Source organism: Theropithecus gelada, chromosome 16 (genome assembly GCF_003255815.1).
Source record: "Theropithecus gelada isolate Dixy chromosome 16, Tgel_1.0, whole genome shotgun sequence".
Classification (NCBI taxonomy): Eukaryota; Metazoa; Chordata; class Mammalia; order Primates; family Cercopithecidae; genus Theropithecus; species Theropithecus gelada.
In genome coordinates this window covers 26205441-26229747 of record NC_037684.1, presented here as the reverse complement: position 1 = coordinate 26229747, position 24307 = coordinate 26205441, and the positions used below count along the sequence as shown (strand labels likewise).

Genomic DNA, 24307 nt, shown 5'->3' with positions numbered 1-24307 from the left:
TTGTTCTAGGCTCTACCAGGCTGATCCAAGGGCCGAGGGAATTATCTTGATAAACCTGTAATCCATGTTTGGATCTGCCACAGTTAGGGAAGCTCTGCTATAGTTTCAAGTTAATAGAATTAGAAGGGAAGTTAGGTAGTATAGTCAGTGCTCATTTTATTTATTTGTGCCTTCTGTTTTCCTTTTTTTTTTTGAGATGGGGTCTCGTGCTGACGTGATCTCGGCTCACTGCAACCTCTGCCTTCCGGGTTCAAGCAATTATCCTGCCTCTGCCTCCCAAGTAGCTGGGACTACAGATGCGGGCCACCACGCGTGGCTAATTTTTGTGTTTTTAGTAGAGATGGGGTTTCCCCATGTTGGCCAGGCTGGTCTCGAACTCCTGACCTTGTGATCCACCTGCTATGGCCTCCCAAAGTGCTGGGATTACAGGCCTGAGTCACCACACCCGGCCTGTTTTACTTTTTTCTTGATCCCCAGATCTTTTTCAGTTTTCTTGCTTTTTTTTTTTTTTCCAAAGAACTAACCATTGATTTCTAGACCTCAGTTGACTATTATTTCTTTATTAACTTCTACTTCCTTTGGGTTTACTTTGCAAGGGTTTTTTTTTTTTTTTGAGACGGAGTCTTGCTCTGTTGCCCAGGCTGGAGTGCAGTGGCATGATCTCAGCTCACAGCAATCCCTGCCTCCTGGTTTCAAGCGATTCTTATGCCTCAGCCTCCTGAGTAGCTAGGATTACAGGCATGTGCCACCACACCCAGCTCATTTTTGTGTTTTTTTTTTTTTTTTTTTTTTTTTTTTTTTTTTTTTTTTTTTTTTTTGAGACAGAGTCTCGCTCTGTCGCCCAGGCTGGAGTGCAGTGGCCGGATCTCAGCTCACTGCAAGCTCCGCCTCCCGGGTTCACGCCATTCTCCTGCCTCAGCCTCCAGAGTAGCTGGGACTACAGGCGCCCGCCACCTCGCCCGGCTAGTTTTTTGTATTTTTTAGTAGAGACGAGGTTTCACCGGGTTAGCCAGGATGGTCTCGATCTCCTGACCTTGTGATCCACCCGTCTCGGCCTCCCAAAGTGCTGGGATTACAGGCTTGAGCCACCGCGCCCGGCCCATTTTTGTGTTTTTAGTAGAGGCGGGGTTTTACCACGTTGGTCAGGCTGGTCTCAAACTCCTGACCTCAAGTGATCCATTCGCCTTGGCTTCCCAAAGTGCTGGGATTACAGGTGTGAGCCACTGCCAGCGTGCCCGGTCTACTTTGCAGATTTAAAAAATCTTCTTTAGGCTGGTCCCAGTGCCGTGGTGTTTATAATTTATCAATCATAGCCAGTTACAGATTTATTTATTCCTTCTCCACTCCCACTGCTTCACTTGACTACCCTTACAAAAAAACAAAAAACAAACAGAAGTCTTGAGATGGATGTTTGGCTTGTTACTTTTCAGTCCTTCCTTCTGTATATTCATTTAAATTATAAATTTTCATCCTAAAAATGTACTACTTTTAGCTGCAGCCCACACTTTTTTTAGTTTGTTTGTTTTGGGGGAAATTCTCCAGGCAGTAGTTATGGCTGTTGGTGCTTACTGCTGCTTCTTTCCTCTTTTTGATAGCTTTGTGAGAGTACTTGTAATGTTGACACACTGTAAAGGGTACATCTTAAAATATGTAATTTGGTAAGTTTTCTCATAAATGTAACCAGGATAATGAACATATTCATCACCCCAGAACATTTTTTCATGCCCCTTTATAATCCTTTTCTCCCCTTTTCCCTGCTCCTCCTCCAGGCAATTATGATTTGATTCCATGTTTTTTTTTTTGGATAGAGTCTCACTCTGACGCCCAGGCTGGGGTGCGGTGGCTCTATCTCAACCCACTGCTACCTCTACCTCCTGGGTTCAAGCAATTCTCATGCCTCAGCCTTTTGAGTAACTGGGACTTCAGGTGTACGCCACCATACTTGGCTAATTTTTGTGGGTTTTTATTTGTATTAATTAGTTAATTTTTATTTATTTATTTATTTATTTATTTATTTATTTAGAGATGGAGTCTCGCTCTGCTGCCCAGGCTGGGGTACAGTGGTGTGATCTCAGCTCACTGCAACCTCCGCCTCCCAGGTTCAAATGGTTCTCCTGCCTCAGCCTCCCAAATAGCTAGGATTACAGCCTTGTGCCACCATTTCTGGCTAATTTTTTGTATTTTTAGTAGAGATGGGGTTTCACCCTGTTGGCCAGGCTGGTCTTGAGCTCCTGACCTCAAGTGATCCACCTGCCTCAGCCTCCAAAGTGCTGGGATTACAGGTGGGAGCCACCACACCCAGCCCACCCCCCACTTTTTTTTTTGAAACGGAGTCTCGCTCTGTCACCCATGCTGGAGTGTGGTGGCTAGATCTCGGCTTGCTGCAATCTCTGCCTCCCGGGTTCGAGCGATTCTCCTGTTTCAGTCTCCCAAGTAGCTGGAATTACATGCATTCACCACCATACCTGGCTAATTTTTGTGTTTTTGTAGAGACAGGGTTTCACCGTGTGGGCCAGGCTGGTCTTGAATTCCTATCCTTAGGTGATCTGTTTGCTTTGGCCTCCCAGAGTGCTGGGATTATCGGCGTGAGCCACTGCACATGGCGATTTCCATGTTTTTTAACAGGTAGTGTTTTTTTTGTTGTTTGTTTGTTTCTTTTGAGACAGGGTCTCACTCTGTTGCTCAGGCTGGAGTGCAGTGGTACAATTACAGCTCACTGCAGCTCTGACCTCCTGGGTGCAAGTGATCCTCCAACCCCAGCCTTCTGAGTACCTGGGACTACAGATGTGTGCCACCATGCCTGGCTAATTTAAAAAAATTTTTGTAGAGACAGGGTCTTACTATGTTGCCTTGGCTGGTCTTGATCTCCAAGGCTCAAACAATCCTCCAGCCTGAGTCTCCCAAAGTACTGGGATTACAGGTGTGAGACACCGTGTCCAACTGTAATTATTATTACTATTATTATCATTATTTTTTTGAGACAGAGTCTCGCTCTGTCGCCCAGGCTGGAGTGCAGTGGCATGATCTTGTCTCACTGCAGCCTCCACCTCCCAGTTCAAGTGATTCTCCTGCCTCAGCCTTCTGAGTAGCTGGGATTACAGGTGTGCGCCACCATGCCAGGCTAATTTTTGTATTTTTAGTAGAGATGGGGTTTCACCATATTGGTCAGTCTGGTCTGGAATTCCTGACCTTGTGATCTGCCTGCCTTGGCCTCCCAAAGTGCTAGGATAACAGGCGTGAGCCAACGTGCCCTGCCATAATTATATCTTTTTTACATGCTTTTTTAAATTTATGTTTGGCTTTCTAACAGTATCCTGCATCTTTTTTTCCTCCTCTGTGTTTTTAATCTTTTTTGCCACCGTGTGTTTTATTTTGGATCTTCTTTCTGATTTATCTTTCAACTCATGAATTCTTTCTTTAGCTGTATCTAATGTGCTTTTAAGATTGTCTGTGAGGGAGAGGACTGTGTCAAGTCATCGCTGTTCTTTAGGATGGGGTTTGTTAAAATTGTCGAGAATGTGGCCTACTTTAAGAGATACCAAGTGAAATTTAGAAGATGATGAGAGGATAAAACTGATTGCTATGCTTGGAAATGCTTGGTGATACAGGATAAAAATAAATACAACACACCCAACTACAGGATGATAGTTTGCGTAACAAACAGATACCATTTGTCAAGTTGCTTATACCCATATAGAAGAGGATATGATAATCTGCACAGTGAATGCACACAAACTGCCAAAATATGGTATGAAGGTTGACCTGACAAATTATGCTGCAGTATGTTGAACCAGCCTATGCTGGCCCGCAGGCTTCTCAGTAGGATTGACATGGAAAGGATCTATGAAGGCCAAGTGGAGGTGATTAGAGATGTATTACAACAAGGAAAGCATTGACGATCAGCCTGGTGCGTCTGGATGCAGGCCTTGCCAGAACTACCACTGGTTAAAAGTTTTTGGGGCCCTGAAGTGAGCTATAGATGGAGGCTTGTCTGTTCTTCGCAGTATGAAATGATTCCCTGGTTATGATTCTGAAACCAAGGAATTTAATGCAGAAGTGCATCGAAGTACATCATGGTGAGAGTGTTGCAGGTTACATGCGTTACCTAATGGAAGAAGATGAAGATGCTTACAAGAAAGAGTTCTCTCAGTACATAAAGAACAGAGTAACTCCAGACATGGGGGAGGAGATGTGTAAGGAAGCTCATGCTGCTATATGATAGAATCTTTTTTTTTTTTTTTTTTTTGAGACAGAGTCTCGCTCTGTCGCCCAGGCTGGAGTGTAGTGGCCAGATCTCAGCTCACTGCAAGCTCCGCCTCCCGGGTTCACGCCATTCTCCTGCCTCAGCCTCCCAAGTAGCTGGGACTACAGGCGCCCGCCACCTCGCCCGGCTAGTTTTTTGTATTTTTTAGTAGAGACGGGGTTTCACCGTGTTAGCCAGGCTGGTCTCAAACTCCTGACCTGGTGATCCACCCGTCTCGGCCTCCCAAAGTGCTGGGATTACAGGCTTGAGCCACCGCGCCCGGCCTGATAGAATCTAGTCTATTAGAAGAAGCCCAAGAAAGAAGTTAAAACAAAGAGGTGGAACAGTCCCAAAATGTCCCTTCCCCAGAAGAAAGATTGGGTAGCTCAAAAGAAGGCAAACTTCCTCAGAGCTTGGGAAGAGGCTGCTGAGAGCTAAATCAAACAATTGTATGTGAGGATTTTTCAGATAAAGACAATGAACTTATTAACTAAGCAGCTGAAAAAAAAAAGGATTGTCTGTGAGGGTATATTTTCTTTTTTCTTTTTTTTTTTTTGAGACGGAGCCTCGCTCTATCACCCAGGCTGGAGTGCAGTGGCGCAGTCTCAACTCACTGCAACCTCTGCCTCCTGGGTTCAAGCGATTCTCTTGCCTCAGCCTCTTGAGTAGCTGGGACTACAGGCATGTGCCACCACGCCCGGCTAAATTTTTGTATTTTTAGTAGAGATGGGGTTTCACCATGTTGGTCAGGATGGTCTTGATCTCTTGACCTTGTGATCCTCCTGCCTTGGCCTTCCAAAGTGCTGGGATTACAGGCGTGAGCCACCGCTCCTGGCTTCTTTTTTTTGTTAAGATAGGGTCTTGCGGCCGTGTGTGGTGGCTCACGCTGTGAGGTGGCTTACACCTCACAGTGCCCACCCAGCCACAAAGCCCCCCAGTGTTGATGGGCCCTGGATTCCCACTTTTGTCCCTGGGCCTACAGCCTCACTTCCAAATCTGCTATATCTCTGCTAGATCAGCAAATGACCTCAGAGCAAAAATGGCCTAGAATGCAAAGCTTCCTCTTTATGGAATTTCATCCTCTTCTTCATCTTGATCACCTTATCTTGTTCTATAATTCTTTGAAGAGGTTTTCCCTTCCTTCCAGCTTTTTTAGTTTTGTGGGTGTCAAGTAGAAGAGAGAGAATTAGTTTGAGTTATATACTCCTCCATTACCTGAAATGAAGTCCTTAAAAAAAAAAAAAAAAAAAAAGATCAACTGAGACCTAGACAAATTAAGTAACAGTGTAAGACCACATAATCAATGGAAATCCTGGTCCAGAATCCTGAGTGATTTTAATGAAATAGTTCACAGTCATTTATTAAGAGCAGGGGCACCCTAGAAGGAATTTTTTGGTTCTATTGAACCAGATTTATATTTGGCACATGCTCATTCTTTTTAGATAGCCTAATAAGATAGGACCATCACTATGTTATATAAATATGAAATCTATTTGAAAATACGAGACTGTCAGTATAGGTACTGCTTGAACTGTAACTATGCATATATCTGATTGGCTTTTATGCCCTAGGGTGAGAAGGAGGTCACCTTGAAACTTTACAAAGTAAGTTCTTGGTTCCATTTTTCACTTGAATCCCCCTTGGATATCCTCCAGAATGGTGTGTTTTCTTTCCCATTGCAACATTATTTTCAGCGTTGTGGAGAAACAAAGTATGTTCCAAGTAGCAGGTGGTCACTGTAGGCCTTCTTTGAACTGTGAACCTTATTTTTGTGCACCATGAACTGCTTTCTAAAACCACATAAACAATATGATAGGAAAGTTGCCATCTGAATAAAAAAACAAAACCTCACAATGTGTTTGATCTAGTACTGAGCTACACTGGTATATGTGGGCTATATAGCGTTTTGTGATTTAGGTTACTTGTTATTTAAGTATAGCAGTGGCTTGGAGGAAAACACATTCTGAGTTTCAAATAGATAATTTGTAAAGGAAAATTTGAAGTACGGTTGACTTGGCACTTCTGATACTGGAATTTTAGAAGATTTTATTTCTGTATCTCAATGTAATGCCAAGGCAGAATCCACTAGATGCTTGTATAGATGGTGTAAGCAATAAATATTTCAGCTATTTTTAAAAATTTCACTCTTTTTTAATGTGGCCTCTTGAGAATACCATCTTGTACTTCTCATTTTCCCTATACCTCCTTCTATGTGATTAAGTTTTATCATGTATAGACATAAAGGGGGCCTGGCACAGTGGCTCATGCCTGCAATCTCAGCATTTTGGGAGGCTGAGGCACGAGGATTGCTTGAGCCCAGGAGTTCAAGTCCAGCCTAGGCAATGCAGTGAGACCCCGTCTCAAAAAAAAGAAAAAGGGGGCCGGGCACGGTGGCTCAAGCCTGTAATCCCAGCACTTTGGGAGGCCGAGACGGGCGGATCACGAGGTCAGGAGATCGAGACCATCCTGGCTAACACGGTGAAACCCCGTCTCTACTAAAAAATACAAAAAACTAGCCGGGCGAGGTGGTGGGCGCCTGTAGTCCCAGCTACTCGGGAGGCTGAGGCAGGAGAATGGCTTAAACCCGGGAGGCGGAGCTTGCAGTGAGCTGAGATCCAGCCATTGCACTCCAGCCTGGGCGACAGAGCGAGAGACTCCGTCTCAAAAAAAAAAAAAAAAAGGTTGGGGGTAGTTATGATATTATGATATATATGTTGGTTTTTGTCCAGTTTCTGTCATAGAACACCCATAGTCCCTGTTATTTCCTACGTGACTAAAACAATAAACATATTTTACTGAAATATTCGGCCTTTTATTCTTGGTTTTTGAAGTGGCTTCGGAACAACTTCAGAACAATAAAAGTGAAAGACGGTCTTTTGTAATAATGTTGAGGCACTTTAGACCTCAGAAGCAGGCTTCAGAAAGCAATCTCTCTCTGACCTTTTCTTGCCTGCCTTTTTGCCTGCTCCTTTTTCTCCCCAAGCAGGCCATATAAACTAAAAATATACTCTAATCATCCCCCAACATTCTGTCTTGGAGCTGACCACAAAGAAATGATATGACCTACCTTGTCTGATTGGAGGTCATAAGACCCCCATTTCAGAAGGGGTCCTGTCCCATACTTGGGAGGAAAGAATGTTGCACAGAGAGGCCAAGAAGAATCTGAACAAAGAGGCCTTGCTGGGTTTCCCCACTCAGTCTGTTAGCATTAGATCCTACTTTTGTCCAATCATATTTCTACATGGTTGTCCGTGCTTCGGTCGTGACTGTCCAGTGAAGTCCTGGACAGGGTACAGAGAGCTTCCGGATAGCTGAACACGCGAAGGGGCCTAGAGAGTGGTGCATCCAGGGAGGGTATGAGGGCTCTGCACCCCTTCCCACATGCCTTGTTCTGTGCACCTCTTCATCTGCATTCTTTGTACTATTCTTTATAATAAACTAGTACACGTGTTTTCCTGAGTTCTGGGCACTGCTTTAGCAAATTAATCAAACCTAAGAAGGGGATCATGGGAACACTGACTTGAAGCTGGTTGGTGAGAAGTTCTGGATGAGGCCTGGCCTTACAACTAGTGTCTGAAGTGGGGGCAGTCTTGTGGGACTGAGCCCTCTCTCAGCCTGTGGGATCTAATGCTATTTCCAGGTAGATAGCATTAACATTGAATTGGATTAGAAGGTGCTCATCTGGTGGTATCTGCTGCAGAACTGATTGCTTGCTTGTTGGTGGGGAGAAATCCCCACACATTTGGTCACAGAAGTCCACTGTGTTGATGATTGTGGTGTAAGAGCAGAGGAAAAGCAATTTGATTTTTCTCCACAAGATTCAACTAATGATTTACCTTTCATTGTAAGGTTATCATGCTCAAGTATTAATGTAGGAAGGCTTTTTTGATGCAGAGTGTATGTGTGTGTATATATATGTATGTGTTTCTAGAGGGCTAACCTTAAAAAGTGAAATGTAATAAGGAAGAAGAAATGGTGTTTTAAACTTAAACCCTTTTCATCTGCTAAATCGTCCTAGTGAAATACCAACTTTAGTTAATTGTAAAAAAAAATTAGTTAATTGTAAAAAAAAGTCTTTTCATTATATTTTAAAAACCATTTGTATTTTCTTTTTCTGTAATTTATTCATATTTGTCCATTTTTAATTGAAGTGTTATTCTTGTTATTGATTTTTTAAAATGACATCTTTATATGTGAGTGAAATTAACCTTCCATCATGAGTTGGAGCATTTTTTTCCCCAGTATTTAATTCTTCTTTTGATTTTTCTTATGGTCATTTTATAATGCCATTTTTTTTTTTTTTTTTGAGACGGAGTCCCGCTCTGTCGCCCAGGCTGGAGTGCAGTGGCGCGATCTCGGCTCACTGCAAGCTCTGCCTCCCGGGTTCATGCCATTCTCCTGCCTCAGGCTCCCGAGTAGCTGGGACTACAGGCACGTGCCACCACACCCAGCTAATTTTTTGTATTTTCAGTAGACACGGGGTTTCACCATGTTGGCCAGGATGGTCTCGATTTCTTGACCTTGTGATCCACCCGCCTTGCCCTCCCAAAGTGCTGGGATTACAGGCGTGAGCCACTGCGCCCGGCCCTGAAAAGTGTTTCTTAGCAATAACCAGAAACTGTGCTATGTGTTTTACATAAGAGTATATATATAATTTTTTTTTTCTTTGAGACGGAGTCTCACTCTGTTGCCCAGACTGAGTGCAGTGGTGCGATCTCAGCTCACTGCAGCGTCTACCTCCCAGGTTCAAGCGATTCTTCTGCCTCAGCCAACCAAGCAGTTGGGATCAGGCGCACACCACTGTGCCCTGCTAATTTTCATATGTTTAGTTTTACCATGTTGGCCAGACTGGACTCAAACTCCTGACCTCAAGTGATCCTCCCACCTCGGTCTCCCAAAGTGCTGGGATTACAGGTGTGAGCCACCGTGCCTGGCCCCCAATCTTCAATTAAGAAGCAGGTGCCAGGCACAATGGTATACTCCTATAATCTCAGCTACTCAGGAGACTGAGGTAGGAGGATTGCCAGTGCTTGAGCCCAGGAGTTTGAGACCAGCCTGCACAACATAGTGAGACCTTTATCTCAATTTTAAAAAGAAAGAATTAGGCCGGGCGCGGTGGCTCAAGCCTGTAATCCCAGCACTTTGGGAGGCCGAGATGGGCGGATCACGAGGTCAGGAGATCGAGACCATCCTGGCTAACACGGTGAAACCCCATCTCTACTAAAAATACAAAAACTAGCCGGGCGAGGTGGCAGGCGCCTGTAGTCCCAGCTACTCGGGAGGCTGAGGCCGGAGAATGGCGTGAACCCGGGAGGCGGAGCTTGCAGTGAGCTGAGATCCGGCCACTGCACTCCAGCCTGGGCTACAGAGCGAGACTCCGTCTCAAAAAAAAAAAAAAAAAAAAAAAAAAAAAAAAAAAAAAAAAAAAAAAATAAAAAGAAAGAATTAGGTAATGATATGATTTTAATTTTATAGGTGTGGAAACAGAGGCTTAGTGAATTGAATAATCATGTATACCTCATAAGATTCTGTCATATTACATTTTAAAAAGTTTTTGATCAAGTTTAAGTTGTACTGATACACTATATAAAGTGTCTATTTACAATGCTTAATTTACATATGTATACATTTCCAAATATGAATATATTGCAAACTGTATTAGTTATTAGTGAATATTCATTTATCATCAGTATTATGTATTACTATAATATATATACTAATTGCATATTAGTATTAATGTAAACATTAATTTAGAAATACTTTTTTTTCCAGTGAAACCTCGTCAGACTTCTCATATGCATCTTCAATATTTATGGGTTTCTACTCTTTGACAATCTAACAGTTCCAGAGCAATTATTATCTTCTAAGGTGTTTGAGATAGATCCTTATTCGAATCCATATATTATGTTGTGACTGGAAATTTTATCCCTAGCCATGTCTCTATTCACATAACATTAGTAAATGTGATTTTTCATTAATATATTTCATATGAGTAACATTAATGATCTCCATGACATAATTACTTAGTCTGTTGCTTTTGAATGATTCATTCATTCTACAGATATTTACAGAACACACACTATGTGCCAGAAACCGCTAGCATTGGAAGTAGAGCTGTGAACAAAACCAAGCATCAACATTTCTGATATTTAAGAAGATAGGCAACAAGCAAATATGTGATATAAAGTAGTGATAAGTGCTGTAAAATCACAAGAGGGTATAGAGTGAGGATTGTTCTTCAAGTTGATAGAACAGATCTTTAAATAAGTGATTTGAGGCCGGGTACAGTGGCTCACGCCTGTAATCCCAGCACTTTGGGAGGCCGAGGCGGGCAGATTATGAAGTCAAGAGACCAAGACCGTCCTGGCCAACGTGCTGAAACCCTGTCTCTACTAAAAATACAAAAATTAGCCAGGCGTGGTGGTGTGCGCCTGTAGTCCCAGGTACTTGGGAGACTGAGGCAGAAGCGCTTGAACCTGGGAGGCGGAGGTTGCAGTGAGCCGAGATCATGCCACTACATGCCAGCCTGGGCGACGTAGTGAGACTCCATCTCAAAAAAAAAAAAAAAAGTGATTTGAGGCTTTGTGTGGTGGTTCATGCCTGTAATCCCTGCACTTTGGGAGGCTGAGGCAGGAGGATCGCTTGAGCTCGGGAGTTTGAGACCAGCCTGGGCAACATGGTGAAACCCCATGTCTATAAAAAAATTAGTCGGGTGTGGTGGTGGGAGCCTGTAGTCCCAGCTATTTGGGAGACTGGGTTGATAGGAACACTTGAACCTGAGAGGTCAAGGTTGCAGTGAGCTGAGATGGTACCACTGTACTCCAGGTTGGGCAACAGAGTGAGACCTTGTCTCCAAAAAAAAAAAAAAAAGGTGATTTAAGCAGAGGCCTGAATGACATAAAGTGTTTAGATATCTGGAGAAAGACTTTGCAAGCAGATTCAGAAACCCTGGGGTTGGAAAATGCTTGCGGTCTTTGAATCGTAAAAGAGGCACCAGCAGCATGACTTCTAGTTATTGTGCTACACCCTGCACATTTTTTTTTTTCCTCTTTTGAGACAGGGTCTCACTCTGTCACCTAGATGGGAGTGCAGTGGCATGATCATGGCTCACTCTAGCTTCAAATTCGTAGGCTTCAGCAATGCTCTTGTCTCTGCCTTTGGAGTAGCTGCGATCATAGGTTTGTGCCACTATGTATGACTAATTTTTTTTTATTTTTCCTGTGTTGCGCTGGCTGGTTTTGAACTCCTAGGCTCAAGCGATCCTCCTGCCTTGGCCTCCCAAAGTGCTGGGATTTCAGGCAAGAGCCACCATGCCTGGCCCTGGGCAACATTTTTATTGTCAGTCATTTAATAGTAGATGTGTAGTGATATGTCATTGTGATTTTAATTTGCCTTTCCTTAATAACTAATAATGTTGAACACTTTTTTTATGTGCTTTTTTTTTTTTGGCCATTTATATATTTTCATTTGTGAAGTTTAAGTCGTGCCATTTTTATTTTTATTTTATTTTATTTTATTTTATTTTATTTTATTATTTTTTTTTTTTTGAGACGGAGTCTCGCTCTGTCGCCCAGGCTGGAGTGCAGTGGCCGGATCTCAGCTCACTGCAAGCTCCACCTCCTGGGTTCACGCCATTCTCCTGCCTCAGCCTCCTGAGTAGCTGGGACTACAGGCGCCCGCCACCTCGCCCGGCTAAGTTTTTGTATTTTTTTAGTAGAGACGGGGTTTCACCGTGTCAGCCAGGATGGTCTCGATTTCCTGACCTCGTGATCCGCCCGTCTCGGCCTCCCAAAGTGCTGGGATTACAGGCTTGAGCCACCGCGCCCGGCCTTATTTTATTTTTTGAGACGGAGTCTCGCTCTGCCGCCCAGGCTGGAGTGCAGTGGCCGGATCTCAGCTCACTGCAAGCTCTGCCTCCCAGGTTCACGCCATTCTCCTGCCTCAGCCTCCCGAGTAGCTGGGACTACAGGCGCCCATCACCGCGCCCGGCTAGTTTTTTGTATTTTTTAGTAGAGACGGGGTTTCACCGTGTTAGCCAGGATGGTCTCGATCTCCTGACCTCGTGATCCGCCCGTCTCGGCCTCCCAAAGTGCTGGGATTACAGGCTTGAGCCACCGCGCCCGGCCTAGTCTTGCCATTTTTAAATTGGGTTGTTTACCTTTTTATTCAACAGCTGTAGGTATTTTTCTTTCTTTCTTTCTTTTTTTTTTTTTTTGATGCGGAGTCTCACTCTGTCTCCCAGGCTGGAGTGCAGTGGCGCAGTCTCGGCTCACTGCAACCTCCGCCTCCCAGGTTCAAGCGATTCTCCTGCCTCAGCCTCCCAAGTAGCTAACAGGCATGCACCACCACGCATGCATGGTCCACCCACCTCGGCCTCCCAAAGTGCTGGGATTATAGGCGTGAGCCACCGCACCCAGCCCAGAAAGGAACATTCTTAAGCATTGAAATGATTCTTGTCAAATTTGATTTCTATTCAAATTTAGGAGCTGGACCAGGCACTGTGGCTCACCCCTGTAATTCCAGCACTTTGGGAGGCTGAGGTGGGTAGATTGCTTGAGTCCAGGAATTTGAGACCAGGCTGGGCAACATGGTGAAACCCTGTGTCTACTAAAAACACAAAAAATTAGATGGGCCTAGTGGCACCCCACGCCTGTAGTCCCAGCTACCCTGCAGGCTGAGGTGGGAGAATCTCCCGAACCTGATGGGAAAGGCTGCAGTGAGTTGAGATAGCGCCACTGTACTCCAGCCTGGGCAACCAAAGTGAGATCCTGTCTCAAAAAAACAAAACAAAACCAAACAAATTTAGGAGCTAGCTTATGACTGTAGAAATAATTTTGGCAATAGAAGTAAGGAAACTGAGTTGTAGTCTAGCTAGTTAACATTTGACAAACCATTAACTTTATACGTCTCATTTTCTTCACTATAAAATGAGGAAGATTTGATTCGAGGATTTATTAAAGGCCTTTTAAAATCTGAAATTATAGTTTCTTAATTGGTTTTGTAGAGATTTTGGCTTTATAAAAATGTGTGAACCATAGTGACAATAGAAACATTTGAAATCCTATATTTGGGTGATTCATAAAAGAAGGGAAGAATTATGGGCATCTTGCCTGTAATACGTTACGTAATCTGAATCATTGTTACCCATATCATCCTGTGACTGATAAGGTACTCATGCCCACCTCCCCCCCTTGTCTTTCTGTAATACTTTCCCTTCTCCCTGCCTCAATAATAGCTTTATCGATGTATAATTCACATACCATACATGTAATCTATTAATGTTTAAAGCATACAATTCAGTAATTTTTAGTCTATTTACAGAGTTATATAGCCGTCATCAGAATCAATTTTAGAACACTTTCTTTACTCTCCAGAAAGAAAGTACCCTCCCTATTTCCCCTCTATCACCTAGCCCTAGGCAACCATGAATCTACTTTCAGCCTCCATAGATTGCCCTGTTATGGACAAATATGTGGCTGGTTTCTTAGTATAATGTTTTCAAGGTTATTCACGTTGTAGCATGTGTCAGCTATTTCATTTCTTTTTATTGTCAAATAACATTCAGTTGTATGGATATACCACATTTTATCTATTCCATCAGTTGATGGACATTTGAGTTGTTTTAATTGTGGGGCTATTATAAATAATGCTATTATGAACATTTGTATACAAACATTATGTGGACATGTGTTTTCATTTCTCTTGGATATATACTTAAGAATGGGATTGCTGTATCACATGATACCTCTATATTTAACCTTTTGAGGAATTGCCAAACTGTTTTCCAAAAGTGGCTGCACCATTTTACATTCCCACTAGCAATATATGCTCCAGCTTTTCTACATCCTCCCTTATACTTTTTTTTTTTCTTTTTTTGAGACAGAGTCTTGTTCTGTCACCCAGGCTGGAGTGCAGCGGCACAATCTTGGCTCACTGCACCCTCTGCCTCCTGGGTTCAAGTGATTCTAAATTATCATGCCTTAGCCTCCCGCATAGCTGGGACTACAGGCGTTTGCCACCATACCTGGCTAAGTTTTGTATTTTTAGTAAAAATGGGGTTTTGCCATGTTGGCCAGGCTGTTCTCGAACTCCTGACCTCAGGTGATCCACACTCCTTGGCCTCCCAAAATGCTGGGATTATAGGTGTGAGCCATCGTTTCTGGCCTGATTGGCCAGCTTTTCATTTGGAATGGGTATAGGACATAGTTGGAAGTTGGTCTCTTTGGTTATTTCCCTAACATGTCCAAGCATCCTAAAGTATCAGTCAAATAAGCAGTCTCTTCTCATTCCTGGCAGAAAGTAAGTCAAAGCCTTAATTCAATTTGCACACCTGTTTTCATGTAACAACAAATAATATATATATTTTTTGAGGCGGAGTTTGGCTGCTGTTGTTTAAGCTGGAGTACAATGATGCAATCTTGGCCCACTGCAACCTCTGCCTCCTGGGTTCAAGTGATTCTCCTGCCTCAGCCTCCCAAGTAGCTGGGATTACAGGCATGCGCCACCACAGCTGGCTAGTTTTGTATTTTTTAGTAGAGACGGGGTTTCTCTGTGTTGGTCAGGCTGGTCTTGAACTCCTGACCCCAGGTGACCTGCCTGACTTGGCCTCCCAAAGTGCTGGGATTACAGGTGTGAGCCACCGCGCCCAGCCACAACAAAGAATTTTACCAGAAGTGGGTATGATTTATATCTTAGTTTGAATTGCTACTTATCTTTGGGGGAACAGACCTTTTCTTGATGTATCTTTAACACTGAAATCTTGGCAAGTTGCCACGTCTCAAATGTTCATGAGTCAGATGGCAATATCACAATATTATAGTCACACAGGAATCTGATAGAAAAGCATCACATTTATAAAGCCTTGTTTCTTGTACATCACTGACGTTTTGTGAATTTATAAAGAATTTGTAGTTATTTTTAAGGAACATATTTAATGTAGGTAATGTAGCCTAGAATAGGCTAATTTGAAATGAAACTCTTGCTAATAGGAACTTAATTCACCAAATTAAGAATATTTAGTCTTTGTAGAGATTTTGCTTTTGAAAATGTTGCAGTCTTGATTTCTTCTTGTCAGGCCAGTCAGAATTGTGAAGTAATTTTTTTTTTCTTATTCCAGAAATACATGCTACAGGATTTAACTATCAGAATGAGGATGAAAAAGTCACCTTGTCTTTCCCTAGTACTCTGCAAACAGGTGAGAGACATGGCTTTTGTAAAATCTCGTGATGAATACAGTGACATCTGACTTCTTCCAGAGAAATTTATTGCATGCCATTTTTTCCCTCATTGTTATTAACAGATAAAGTATTAAGAGCTGTGTTTTTTTTGTGTTTTTTTTTTTTTGACAGAGTCTCACTCTGTTGCCCGGGCTGGAGTGTAGTGGCATGATCTTGACTCACTACAACCTCCACCTTCCATGTTTGAGCAATTCTCCTGCCTCAGCCTCCTGAGTAGCTGGGATTACAGGCGCCTGCCACCACACTGGCTAATTTTTTTGTATTTTTAGTAGAGACAAGGTTTCACCATGTTGGCCAAGCTGGTCTTGAACTCCTGATCTCAAGCAGTCTGCCCGCCCTGGCCTCCCAAAGTGCTGGGATTACAGGTGTAAGCCACCGCGCCCAGCCATATTAAGTGCTTTTTAAAGAGTTTTATTGCAACTTTTGGGCCACCAGCATTTCCTTCTACGGAAGTTGGGCTATGAAAAGCAAGGTTTCCACCTCCTGTCACTCTATATTCTCTTTAAACAAACAAGCCGAGAAAAACAGGACAAAAACTAAAGATCATTCTACTCTAGAATGTAATGGATTGTTTTTCAGTTTTACCTTTTTTTTTTTTTTTTTTTTTTTTTGAGACGGAGTCTCGCTCTGTCTCCCGGGCTGGAGTTGCAGTGGCCGGATCTCAGCTCACTGCAAGCTCCGCCTCCCGGGTTCACGCCATTCTCCTGCCTCAGCCTCCCGAGTAGCTGGGACTACAGGCGCCGCCACCTCACCCGGCTAGTTTTTTGTATTTTTTAGTAGAGACGGGGTTTCACCATGTTCACCAGGATGGTCTCGATCTCCTGACCTCGTGATCCACCCGTCTCGGCCTCCCAAAGTGCTGGGATTACAGGCTTGAGCCACCGCGCCCGGCCCAGTTTTACCTTTTTAAAAATACCTTTACCTAGGCCAGGCGTGGTGGCTCACACCTGCAATCCCAGCGCTTTGGGAGGTGAAGGTGGGCAGATCACTTGAGGCCAGGAGTTAGAGACCAGCCTGGCCAACATGGCAAAACCTCGTCTCTACCAAAAAATACAAAAATTACGCGGTGTGGTGGTGCATCCTTATAAAAAAATCCCAGCTACTCGGAAGGCTGAGGCAGGAAAATCGCCAGAACCCAGGAGGTGGAGGTTGCAGTGAACCGAGATCGTGCCGCTGCACTCCAGCCTGGGTGATAGAGTGTGACTCTGTCTAAAATAAACAAACAAAATACCTTTACCTAGCTCCCCATCTTCTACTAATTGAATCCAAATCCCCGAAGTGCATGGTCACAGATGATTTTAATGTACAACCAGAGATCAGATAGGTATTATGTTACAGAGTGCACAGAAAGAAAGATACGTTGATATGTTACTATTGTTAGGTATAAAAGCACAAAGAAATAGACTTTCTGAGCTTAGTGTATGTGGAAGAAATTATATACAAATCAGTTGGTGAAGTACTAAGACTTTGATGAATGAGCAAATGAAAAGGAAAAGATAATTCAAAAGAAAAAAATGTAAATGACTAATAAACATGTGAAAAGATATTGAGCCTCCTAGTAATGAGAAATTTTTGCTTCTCATGTGAGCTGAAATTTTAAAAATTCCCAATGATATGGCTGCCTTGATATTGCTGGGGGGAGTATAAATCCATGTAATTTTTTTGAAAAGTGTCCTGGCAATATATCCAGAGCCTAAATATGCTCACGTCTTTTGACCCAGCAATTCTGCTAATAGGAATATATATATCCCAAGGAAAAGTCATAAATACAGAAAATACTTTATGCCCAGAAGTGTCTGAGATATTACTTATGGTAGTAAAAAATTATAATTAATATATTTGTTCAACACTAAGGAAATGATTAAGCCAGGAATGACATATCTATATAGGGAAATATACTTAGCAATTAAAAGTGAGGTTTGTGAATTCTTAACACTGTAAAGTGCTTATTATAATGTAAAATTGAAAAGCAGAATATAAAATTACATATTTAAGGTGATGAATCATGTCTCTAAATGGCACAAATAAAATGATAATTATGTCTGGGTTATGTCTGGGTATTGACATAATTGGTGATTTTTATTCTTATTTATGTCTTTTATCTGATTTTCAGAATTTTCCTACTGAGAATCTATTGAATTAATATAAAATTATTTTTAGAAAAAAACAAATCAGAGATGTTTAGTCTTTTATTTCAGTGCTCTTGGAGGCCTTTTATGTGTAATAATTATAAAAATAAATGGGCCGGGCGTAGTGGCTCACGCCTGTAATCCTAGTACTTTGGGAGGCCAAGGTGGGCGAATCACAAGGTCAGGAGATCAAGATCATCCTGGCTAACATGGTGAAACCCCGTCTCTACTAAAAACACAAAACATTAGCCAGGTGTGGTGGTGGGTGCCTGTAGTCCCAGCTACTTGGGAGGCTGAGGCAGGAGAATGGCATGAACCCGGGAGGTGGAGTTTGCAGTAAGCTGAGATTGTGCCACTGCACTCCAGCCTGGGCAACAGAGCGAGACTCCGTCTCAAAAAACAAAACAAAATGAAAAATGTTTTGCCATGAACATGTGTTAAAAGCTATTGAAGAATATAATATGAAAAGGAGGGAGATTCTCTGATTTCTTCTACTTCCGTTGTCTGGTAAATCTGTCTAGAAATATTCCTATGTATATATAAATTTATGTGTGTAATTTAACCCACAAATAGGATCACAAATCTTAGTGGCTTATAACCACTGAGATTTCTTTCTTTCTTACACATGAGCCATGAAGACTGCTGATCATATGCAGCCATATCACCAACTCCGCTGGCTCCACTTGGCTCCCAACTGTCTTTCTAGGACCGTAGTGAGCGAGCAGCGTCTGTCTGTATCATGCATGGCAGAGGGCAGAGGCTTAGGTATGGGGAGAAAGCTAGACCACAAAGACACATTTAAAACTTCTGCATGGCCAGGCGTGGTGACTTACACCTGTAATCCCAGCATTTTTGGAGGCTGAGGCGGGAGGATTGCTTGAGCCCAGGAGTTCGAGACCAGCCTGGGCAATACAGTGAGACGTTGTCTCTATAAAAAATAAAATAAAAAATAAAACTTCTATATGATGGTGTTACACTTGATGTCTACTCACATTTCATTGGCCAAAGCAAATAGCATACCAAGCCCAGAGTCCCTGGGGTAGCATTTAACAGACGTTTGAGGAAAGTTTCTAATTAAAGATAGGGCAAAAAGCAAAACTTTAAATATAATAGAAATAAAGGAAGTTGGAAGAAGCAAAGACAAATCTAAAGAAAGTTAAAAAAAAAAAAAAAAAAAACCCAAAGCTAATTACTATCCTTAGAGAGTTAAGAGAAAGCATTGCGTTCATTAAACAAGGACAGGACAGAATGCCATCAGATAGGAAGAATTAACAGCAGGAAAACTTGAAAATTATAATAGATATAAAAAACCCAGTAGAAGTTTTAAAGATGAAGTTGAGGAAACTTCTAAGCAGTAGGAAAAACAGATAGAAAACAGAAAAGTAGATTTGAGAACCAGTCCAGCAGAACCAACATCCATGTAGTAAACCAGAAAGCAGAGAAAATGGGAAGAGGATTTTTTTTTTTTTTTTTTTTTTTGAAACAGAGTCTCACTCTGTCACCCAGGCTGGAGTGCAGTGGTACGATCTTAGCTTACTGCTACCTCTGCCTCATGGGTTCCGGTGATTCTCCTCCCTCAGCCTCCTGGGTAGCTGGGATTGCAGGCACGCACCACCACAGCTGATTTTTGTGTTTTTAGTAGAGTTAGGGTTTTACCATGTTGGCCAGACTGATCTCGAATTCCGGACGTTAGGTGATCTGCTCACTTCGGCCTCTCAAAATGCTCGGATTACAGGCGTGTGCCACTGCACCTGGCCAGAAGAGAAATTTTGAAAAAGACAAGAAATTTTCCTTGAACTGATAGAGCAGGAGCCTTCAGTTTGCAAAGGTACAACATTGAGACTAGCTTCAAAAATGTAAAAAGTCCCACACTGACTCAAATTCTAGAACTTTTGGGATAAAGTAAAACTCTCAAAAAGTTCCTGTCTGGCATAGGGGGCAATAGGAGGGAAGTGGGTAGCATACTACCTTTACAATTTGGGAATCAGAGTAGTCCTAGATTTACCGTTAGAAACAGTGGAAACTTAGACTCTAATGAAGCTGTTCATTCAAAATACAAAATGAATCTGATTTTCAGCATAAGATTGCATACCTAGCCCAACTTTGAATTTCAGAGTACAATAAAGATATTTTCAGATTTGCAAGGTCATGGAAAATTTGATTCTTTGTAAAAGATATTGGAGTGGGAGATGGGTTAGCTAAAGCATGACTTTCTAGAGTAAAGAGAAAATGTCTATAGTTGAAAAATGAAGAAATAGACTGTGTGTGGTGGCTCATGCCTGTAATCCCAACACTTTGGGAGGCTGAGGTGGGAGGATTGCTTGCCCAGGAGTTTAAGGCTGCAGTGAGCCGTGATTGTACCACTGCCCTCAAAGCCTGGGTAACAGAGTAAGAGTATCTCTGTCATAGAAAAAAATAGCTATGTAAGCAAGACATTTAGAAGTCACAGAGTTTGAAATTGGTTGCTTCTAAGGGCAGGGTGTGGGGAGTAGGGTAGTGTTGAGCAGGACCTGGAGCTTACATATTTTAAACTATGAACTATTACTTTGATAGAAATTTAAATTTTTTTTTTTTTTTTTTTTGAGACAGAGTCTCGCTCTGTTGCCCAGGCTGGAGTGCAGTGGCGCGATCTCGGCTCACTGCAAGCTCCGCCTCCCGGGTTCACACCATTCTGCTGCCTCAGCCTCCTGAGTAGCTGGGACTACAGGTGCCTGCCACCACGCCCAGCTAATTTTTTGAATTTTTAGTAGAGATGGGGTTTCACCGTGTTAGCCAAGATGGTCTCAATCTCCTGACCTCATGATCCACCCACCTCGGCCTCCCAAAGTGCTGGGATTACAGGTGTGAGCAACCGTGCCTGGCAGAAATTTAAAAATTTTTAGAGTTTTAAATCTATATCATTATAGACTATATATATTCTATGTTTACACTGTGAAAAAATTAGAAGTCAATAGAAAAAGAGAAATGAAAAAAATCCCTTCTTATATATTTGGAAAAATTATACCTCTGAATAATTGAGTCAAAGAAGACTTGTTATGGAAATTAGAAAATATTTAGAACTGAATAATGAAATTACCACATATGAAACATGAGGGATAAACATGTTTCATATGCAGATAAAATGTTAGGATATTTAGTTAAGAAGAAAGACTGAAAATTAATTAGCTAATCATTAAACTCATAAAAAGAAAAGGTAACTTGGATAAAGCAGAAGAAAGGTTTAAGAGCAGAAACAAATGAAATAAGTGAGGGGCAGAAATATTAAAAAACTGATATTTAAAAATAGTCCCAAAAGATATATAAACCTAGCCAGTATAGAAAATAAAAGCATAGATTGAATTGTTCAGCATTAGGAAATATGGTAACCATTGTTCATTCAGTTTAAAAAGTTAAACATTCTATATTTATCAAAAGGAATCAGTTTATTTGCTAGAATTCAGGGAAGAGTAGACAGAAACTTCTAACATGATAGAACATATGTATTACACACACACACACACGAGACATAATCTGTGCCAAGTACTGTTTTAAGTGCCTCAGAAATATTAATTTATTTAATCCTTTCAACAACCTTTTGAGGTGGATTTTTTTTTGTGTCAAAGTCTCTCTGTCACCCAGGCTAGAGTGTAGTGGTGCAGTCATGCCTCACTGCAGCCTCAAACTCCTGGGCTTAAGTGATTCTCCCACTTCAGCCTCCCGTGTAGCTAGGACTGCATGCACATGACACTGCATCTGGTTAATTTTAAAATTTTTTTTGTAGAGACAGGGTCTCGTTATGTTGCCTAGGCTGGTCTCAAATGCCTGGCCTCAGGTGATCCTCCTACCTCAGAGTGAGGATCTTGCCATCCTCCCAAATGTTGAGATTACAGGCATGAGCCAGTATGCCAGCCAGATTCTGTTACTTCTATTTTATAGATAAACTAAGGCAGAAAAATGATTTCATTAACTTAGATAATTTGTCCAAGGTAACATAGCTAGTAAGTAGCATGGCTGGGATTTAAACCCAAGCAGTTTAATTCAAAAGTCTGCACTTTTAACCACCACATTGTGCTATCTTTATTTTTCAAATGAAATATTTCAAAAACATAGTACATTTACATAGTTTGAAATTCAAATGCTATCAGTGAAATTTTGTTTGCCATTCTACCCTCTCTTCTTTCTCATCTCCATTCCTCAACGGAATGAAATGAAATTTTCCTTTCAAAACAATACCCTGCTTTTGTAAGCATTTATACTTTTTAAGAACACAGAAATCACCATGCCATACATAATGTTCTGCACCTTTCTTCTCTTCCCCTTAACTGTAAATTTTGGAGGCCATTTATAGTAGTATATAAGAGATGCATCATTCTTGATAAGGTCTGTTTACAGCAGACATGCTAAATGGTGAAGCTATTTCAAATAATAACAGAAACAAGTCAGAGAAGGTTATGACCATTAGTATAGTATAATTTAACATAATTTTTGACATTTTTGGCCAGTATAACAATTTCGAGCTAATATAACAATGATGTAAATATTAGAACAGAAAAATTATCTTGCAGATGTGACAATATTGAATTATTATTGTCATTATTACTATTTTTTCTTTTGAGACGGTGTCTTGTTCTGTTGCCCAGGCTAGGGTGCAGTAGCATGATCTCAGCTCACTGCAAACTCTGCCTCCTGGGTTCACGCCATTCTCCTGTCTCATCCTGCCGAGTAGCTGGGACTACAGGTGCTCGCCACCAAACCCGGCTAATTTTATTTTTGTGTTTTTAGTAGAGACGGGGTTAGCCATGATGGTCTTGATCTCCTGACCTCGTGATCCGCCCGCCTCGGCCTTCCAGAGTGCTGGGATTACAGGTGTGAACCATCACGCCTGGCCAACAATATTGAATTATTGAATATCTGCTTGAAATCATTGGCTGTCACATTTTCCCAAGGTTTGCTTTAAGAATGAAGTTAATCTTTTTCAAGACAGATTGCACAAGTGATCTATCTGATATTGAAGCAAATACTGAGCTTATCTTAGGAGGACATTAATAACCTTTGTGTTTAGCGTCATCAAATTTAACAGTAATGCAAGCTATTATACAGCTAAGTAAAACCTACTTTTCTGAAATTGGCACCATTCTGGAATAGTGATTAAATTACCATAATTATTGTAAGGTCTAACCACCTTAGAATTAGTGGCTAAGGGTCCTGAGAATGGCTTTTATATGGAGAAACACTGGTAGTTGTCAGCATTTTGAAGAGTCAAAAACAAGGTAATAAAAAGTGGTGATACATGGCGAAACCCTTTTTCTACTAAAAACAAAAATTAGTCAGACCTGGTGGCACACGCCTGTAGTTCCAGCTGCTCAGGAGGCTGAGGCAGGAGAATTGCTTGAACCTGGGAGCCGAAGGTTGCAGTGAGCCGAGATTGCACCACTGCACTTTAGCCTGGGTGACAGACTGAGACTCCATTTCCAAAAGAAAAAAAGAAGTGGTGACACAAAGGCAAAGACCTTTATTCCCTTTTTGTATAAATTAATCTCTTTATTTTTATAGCATTTAGTAGGCTCATTAAATTTCTTATTATTAAAGTATTTCAAGATTTATTCCAGGTTTTACAATTGTTATACTCTCCTAAGCTTTAAACATTTAAGGTTTTTGATGGAAGTCCCAATTTTTCAGTTGTTTACATTATAAATGAGCTTGATGTATGTTTCAAAAGGTTTATAACCCCAAACAGATAAATATTTCACACATTGGATATGAAATAAGGTATCTAATTTGAGGAAGTGGTGTAAATTTTGTGTGTTGATAGGTATAAAATTAGACAATTTGGCAATCAGTTCATTAATATGGTGTAAATTTGATAAATGAAGTTTATTAAAAAGTCATTTTTTTCTTCTACTTGCCCTAAAATTCTACTATTTGAATAGTAAGTAAATACTTTGTAATTGGTATCATATAATGTGACACTAATTAAATTTATTAATGATTTTTAAATACTTTAACTTGTGTTTTGTTTGAATTTCAGGTAATAACTCTTTCCAATACTTTGTATTTTGTTTAGTATGCCACTTTTTGGAAGTGGTCACTGTCAATATCTTGTTATGGTTTGATGGCCTTGGAGATTTAAAACCGAGTAAAAGTGTAAGCAGCCTTTCTTATTTAGTTATGAGTTTTAAATCCACTTTTGTTCCAACTAGGAAAAAATGCAAGTAGATTTACCATGAAATATGAATTATTTTTAAAAAACATCTTAACAGTTGATTGACTTAGTGAAACAGATTGGGCAATTCCACTTATGGAATTGTAACATAAAATTCCATCATATAGTTTCCATTAAAGGTAGTAGGTTTTTATAATCTGTTAGACTACTTCTTTGCAAACTTTATTAATGTGAATACATTTGCTTTTTTAAAAAACTAAGTGAATTTCTAAAGAAAATAGAAATTAAAAATTTTTAATTTAAATTTTGCTTTATAGTTTAATTTTTAGCATCATTTAGAATTATCAATGATTTTACTATATTCATATATACTGTCCCAGTAACCTGTCATTCTCTTTAAAGAAAAAAGTATTCATTGTCCTCTTTAGATATTCATAAATACTGATTTTTAAAAAATAAACATTACAAATGTCTATTCAATTAAGCTTCAGTTGAGTTGTGTTTTTCTCAGAATCGTTAAGAATATAGTACTTTCTTTTTTTTTTTTTTTTTTTTT

At 41.1% G+C, this 24307-nt stretch overlaps 1 protein-coding gene across 2 annotated transcripts in view; it reads left to right on the top strand.

The window, feature by feature from the left end:
- Positions 1–24307, top strand: part of NPEPPS (aminopeptidase puromycin sensitive) — a 104440-nt gene that overhangs the window by 27258 nt on the left and 52875 nt on the right. For both annotated transcript variants that reach the window (XM_025360918.1, XM_025360917.1), the window contains exon 3: positions 15360–15437. In XM_025360918.1, coding sequence (XP_025216703.1) covers positions 15360–15437 — 78 coding nt within the window. The remainder of the gene's footprint in view (positions 1–15359; positions 15438–24307) is intronic.